This window comes from Lipotes vexillifer, unplaced genomic scaffold (assembly GCF_000442215.2).
Source record: "Lipotes vexillifer unplaced genomic scaffold, Lipotes_vexillifer_v1.1 scaffold413, whole genome shotgun sequence".
In the NCBI taxonomy this organism is placed as follows: domain Eukaryota; kingdom Metazoa; phylum Chordata; class Mammalia; order Artiodactyla; family Lipotidae; genus Lipotes; species Lipotes vexillifer.
Window position 1 is genome coordinate 1,583,800 of NW_006769725.1, and position 5,855 is coordinate 1,589,654.

Consider the following 5,855-nt stretch of genomic DNA (forward strand, 5'->3'; position numbering starts at 1 on the left):
AAAAAAAAAAAAAAAAAAAAAAGAGAGGCTGATGGAGAGCCAGAAGAAGCACCCTAATGTTTACTCGAGTCAACCCGGCAAGAATTTATAGAGAATGCACTCTTCCTCGGGCAGCAAGCCTGCTGCTGGGGGCAGTGATGATGAAGATGGTGATAAGAGTAAGAATTACAGCAGGAGCTATCACATACTGAATGCTTACCAGTTACACTCATTCGCTCCTCCCCCAAACCCTACGGGGGTAGCTCTTATTGTTATCTATATTTTTGTAATAATAAAAAAAAAAAAATGAAGGCACAGAGTGGTTAAGTAACTTCCCCAGGGTCACAGCTAGTAACTGGTGGACACAAACACAGACAGGCTGGCTTCCGGGTCTGTACTACCAGCCACTACACAACACTGCACCCTAAATATGAGTGAGGAGTAATATGCGTAGGACTATCCTGCACCCAAAGCCTACAGTTTAAGCGGGAAGACAGGCGAATAAACCTCCAAGGAGCGCATAAACCAGCCCAGGGTTCAGGAAAGGCTCCCAGTAGAGATCTGCTGAATCCCTCCATGGAGACCTGGAACACTGGAGGAGGAAGGGTCTCATGTAAGTCTCCAAGGAAACCCTTCCAACAAAGAGCTCGAAATTCTTCCTTTAAATATTGTCAACAGGGACTTCCCTGGTGGTGCAGTGGTTAAGAATCCGCCTGCCAATGCAGAGGACACGGGTTCAAGCTCTGGTCTGGGAAGATCCCACATACCACAGAGCAACTAAGCCTGTATGCCACAACTACTGAGCCCACATGCCACAACTACTGAGCCTGTGCTCTAGAGCCTGTGAGCCACAACTACTGAAGCCTGTGCGCGCCTAGAGCCTGTGTTCCACAACAAGAGAAGCCACCGCAATGAGAAGCCCGCGCACTGCAACGAAGAGTAACCCTCTCTCGCCGCAACTAGAGAAAGCCTACGCGCAGCAACAAAGACCCAACTCAGCCAAAAACAAATAAAGTAAAAAAAATATTGTTAACGATAATAAGGGTTTGCTCTGTCTTTCCAGCCTATGAGTGATTAGAAAATTCAGAGAGCAGGGTTTGTGCCCAGGAAACAAAGAGGCTGACAGGAGGAGAGGATGGAAAAATAATTAAAAGAGACAACGTGGGAATACAAAGAATATAGCAAAGGGCCCTTCCCATCTCAATGGGGTAATCACAGCACACCTCGAAGGCAGGTTACAGCATTAACCTAAGCATCAAGAAAAGGTTGATTTGTGCTTTATACGCTGTTTTAATAAGCAGGGAAACAGGAAATGGATTTTAGAAAGGCACTAATAGAAAGAGTTCAAGTACAAAATTGTGCTGCAAAAGCTTCTGTTATTTAGAAAATTCACTTAATGTGGAAAAAGTTCATTCACCAGGATGATGGCTAAAACGTGTGACAGATGCCGTGTCTGTTTTCAAAGGAGAGGGGCCTATCTCTACTGGCTATTCCACCAAGATAAGCCGTCCTCCCTCAAAGCCAGCATCCTATTGTTCCCCTTTGTCAGCTGGAGAAAATCTAGCTGCTCCGTGATTGCTGGAGAGTTTGGGGGCTGGTCTGGTTCAAAGTGACATTGAGTCTGTGGCTCTCATTTGAAGGCCACAGACTGCTCCCTTGGCAGTTCCTTCAAAAATTCTGATAGAAAAAGAGAAAAACCATTGCCAGGCACAGGATGAATCAGTGTTGACTGTGTTCCTTACCTGTTCTTCATAATGATTTCACCGCAGGACTGGCAATAAAACGTGCAACATTCTTGGGCTTGGGAGCTTTGATTAAACATGGAGATCAGTTCTAGAGGAAATCAAGGAAACAGCAAATCTTAGAGGTTTGGGACAAATCCATTAACATACTTAAGAGTTTAACAGCCGCAATAAATTACCACCAATAAGCACTCTTTATGATCTACCCAGAAGTACCCATTCAGTTAGTATTATCTGATGACCCAAGCAGAAGCAAATATTGGGAAGTGTTTTCAAAAACAGATTTTGCTACATGTTTCAGAGTTAGGTATTGCCCTAAATGATCTGTGTAACATAGATAACTCGCTATTTCTCTCATTCTGGAAATACCAACATTAAGGATGAGAGAAAAGGAGCTATTTCCTCTGCTATGCTTAGGGACAGTTTTTCCTCACTGTGACTGCCGGTAAACAGACTTCTTAAATTTAATTCGATTTAAACGAGGTTGATGTCCGCTCTGGCATCTTACCAGTATGTACAAACAAAATTCAATCTTGAAATTGGTCTTTATTGGGCAGGTCCCGGGGAATGAAACGGCTCCTAAGAAGAGTTCCATCTTCCAGGAGAGAAACTCAATTTCTGATTAAAGCTGTGGGAAAACATATATTTCCCATAGTATACGAAAGAGCAGTATAAGACAGTATGTTTCCTTAGTTTCCATTATTTCATTCATGAAGGAAACTTTCATTTCCAAAAACGCCCAAAAAACAAAATCCAAACCTACAAAAATATTTGTCTAGTAAAAAAAGTCTGAAGAAATGAGGTTATATCCATTAGAATCAAGCAATTTGAATTTGGCTCATGTTACTTTATATTTTAAGATTAAAAAAAAATTGATGTGAGAAAGTTTGAGCCTCAAGAGTTAAAAATTCTTCTGTTTAATAATTTCTAGGACTGCCCTGTAGCACTAAAGTGAAACAAACAGTATTCTTTAGCTCTGAGCAGATAATAAGTAGACCTGGGTAAGACATCCAAAATGTTCTTTTCAGAACCAACAAACAAATTTTCAGTGACATACTGCCCTCTGCTGCTCACCCAGCATGATGCAGGCTCAGGTTCAAGTCAGAACCTTCTGATACAGGGGCATCCTGGGAAGCGCTGCCACCTGGGGATGAATCCAATGCTGGTACTACATCAGATTTTACTGCAGCCAGTTCTGGGTCAAAGGTCAGGTCTGACCTATGCATTCAAAACAGTGTAACAATATGTCTATTGTAGTCCTTAAAAGAGCATTCTTATAGTTGAAAAATCAACTTTGTAAAAACCCTGAAACATAGACTGAATGCTATAAATGTTAAGACTCACTTCCACCACAGATTTTGATTCAAGTTTACATCAGTATGCACCTATTTGATATTTATTCATTCGGCAAATATTTATTCACCACCTATTATGCGGAAAGCACGAAAGCAATTAAATGCTGAGGAATCTATTTTGCATACCCCTTCATGCACTGCAGAACAGGGCTTTGAATGTTTTTCCTTTTCAGACTGTTGAGTAAAATATGTGTTAAAAATGTAAAGAAATTGGAGACCCATGAATGCCAACAACAGATGCAAACCAACACACAGCAGCCAATTTATTTTTTCCAACAGTTAAAACTAGACGGTAATGTTTGCTGATTTAAATTTTTAAAAATGGTTCAAGATTTGCTATTTAACTGTTATAGAATATGGGTAGGCAACATACCAATTCTGTCTCTGGAAGGTCTCTGTACCTCCTCATTATAGGACCTAAAATCATGGTCCCAGAAAACTAGCAGAAGATCTGAAAACGCTCCACTGTGGCTTTCACGCCTGCCTTTCTCTAGTTTCCTGATGTGACCCAAGATTCCTGCTGTGGGTACTGTTCATCATCGCTAAACACAGGTGATGACATCACAGGAGCCAGACTCCCAAGGCTTCTTCCCTGAAACAACACTTCCCCTACCCATCATGAGGTACCCTCAGAGCGTCTATCTCCCATCTTGACGGCCCCATTCTTCTTTCCATGGTTATTCCAACAGTCATTCTTAGGTTGATCCCATGCCACTTCAGCCCCAGGACATTTCTTTCCTCAAACCAACCCTGATCAACTCAGACTAGTTATTCACTAATCCAGCACTTGAGCAAAATCATTCTCCAACAAAAAAGGAATGGAGCTCCCTCGACTTCTCTTTCCTTTCAAAAGCCAGGATAGAGATGCCAGGGAACACCTGACAACTCCTAAACAGCTCTTCAGTACAATCCTGTTGACGCCCTTGGGGCTGCATGGAGAAATGCAGATGAAAGGCTTCGCATCCAAGAGGCAACAGGGAAATCAAGTGCATCTACAAGAACTATAATCCTTCTCTGAGAACGAGTATCACATCCAGCTGTTACAGCCTCCGTTTCCCCTTTTTACATCATTTTTAATCCTCCGAAGCATATCACTCAATGGCAAAGAGGCAATGAACCAGTGAAGTCATTTGAAAAATTACTGCGAGAAACATTTCTACTGCCTTTCTGAATCAATGTGCCAACAACAAAATATTGGAAGCATCACAGGCATAGCAACAATCAAAGTCAAATGATGCATCAAACTCAATTCCAGAATCTGTATGTACTGTTCCCTCTAGTTAGAAATGTCCCGGACATCCCTGGCGGCGCAGTGGTTAAGAATCCACCTGCCAATGCAGGGGACACGGGTTCGAGCCCTGGTCCGGGAAGATCCCACATGCCGCGGAGCAACTAACCCCGTGTACCACAACTACTGAGCCCGCGCACCTAGAGCCCGTGCTCCGCAACAAGAGAAGCCACGACAATGAGAAGTCTTTGTACCACAACAAAGAGTAGCCCCCGCTAGCCGCAACTAGAGAAAGCCCGCACGCAGCAATGAAGACCCAACGCAGCCAAAAATAAGTAAATTCAATAAATTAATTAATTAAATGTCCCTACATGGATGTGATCATTTCCATCATTCAGTTCTCTGGTCAAACACTGCTTTCTCAGAGTGGCCTTCCCTGACCCTCATCTGCCCCTAGTCACGCCCTATCCCATTATTCTGCTTTACTTTGCCCACAGCACTTACCTCTGTATCCAAATAACTTGTGTGCTCATTACCTGTTCCCACTGATTAGAATCTTAAGCCCCATGAGGGCAGAGACCTTCCTAGCTTGCCCACTTCTGTACCCCAGCACCTAGATCAATGAGCTAATATTTGTTGAATGAATGAATTTCTACGTAATGCTTTAATATCAACCAGGTCTTGTACGATTGCCATCTGATTTCATCTTCCTATCAACTCTGTGAGCCAGGTTTTTTACAATTAAAGAAACAAAGCAGGGAGTATGTGGGAAATCTGTACCTTCTGCTCAATTTTGCTGTGAACCTAAAACTGCTCTAAAAAAAAAAAAGTGAAGGCTATTAGGAAAACAAAACACTTAAAAAAAAAAAACCCAAAGAAACAAAGCCTCAGAAAGGTTAAGTAACATGTTCAGTTGCATGCAGCTAATAATGGGCAGAGCTGGCAAAAAACATACATCTTCTGGACCCCCAGCTCATTCTATGCAGCTGATGAGCAGTGATTTTCACCTGGGAAAAGTTCAACCTTTCAAAGGAAAATAAAAAATCACCTTTGATTTATAATTAAAAAGCAAATGCAGAAACAGGACCGCCAGCACTACTCACTTGTGCAGAATTCCGCCCGCGCCTGCAGCCGCAGGTGCAGCCCGTCCCCGGCCACGTGCCGCAGCCCACGGCAGGAGGACGGGACAAGCCTGACCCCTGCTGGCAGCCAGAGCTCCGTGCAGCCGCCAGGGCTTTTCACCTGGAGCGAGGTCGGCGTTACGCAAACATCCACGGGGAGACCTCCTTCGTTTGGAACGCTGGAAATTAAAAATAACACACAAGAAATTATTTCTCATTGATGAAAGCCACATTATGAAAGAAACAAATACGGCCAAGGAGCTCTCTGTTCCTCTTCAATAAGGGCCCCTGGATTTAGTCACTGCCGTGGAAAAACAGCAGTGAACTGATCGTAAAGGAAACTAATCTATACTAGGTTTAGATGAGGTCAGAGAGTACTTTTCGCTGTCACTGTAACATGAAAGTTCAGAGACATATTTTTCATTCCTGC

The 5,855-nt window shown here is 43.0% G+C and overlaps 1 protein-coding gene across 1 annotated transcript in view; it reads right to left on the reverse strand.

Annotated features, from left to right (window-relative positions):
- The window catches only part of UBE3D (ubiquitin protein ligase E3D), a 101,924-nt gene that overhangs the window by 87,910 nt on the left and 8,159 nt on the right, over positions 1-5,855 (reverse strand). Inside the window, exons 2-3 of the mRNA XM_007445892.1 lie at positions 5,408-5,604; positions 1,722-1,812 (exon numbers count right to left, since the gene is read on the reverse strand). Of these exons, the coding sequence (XP_007445954.1) occupies positions 1,722-1,812; positions 5,408-5,604 (288 nt within the window). The remainder of the gene's footprint in view (positions 1-1,721; positions 1,813-5,407; positions 5,605-5,855) is intronic.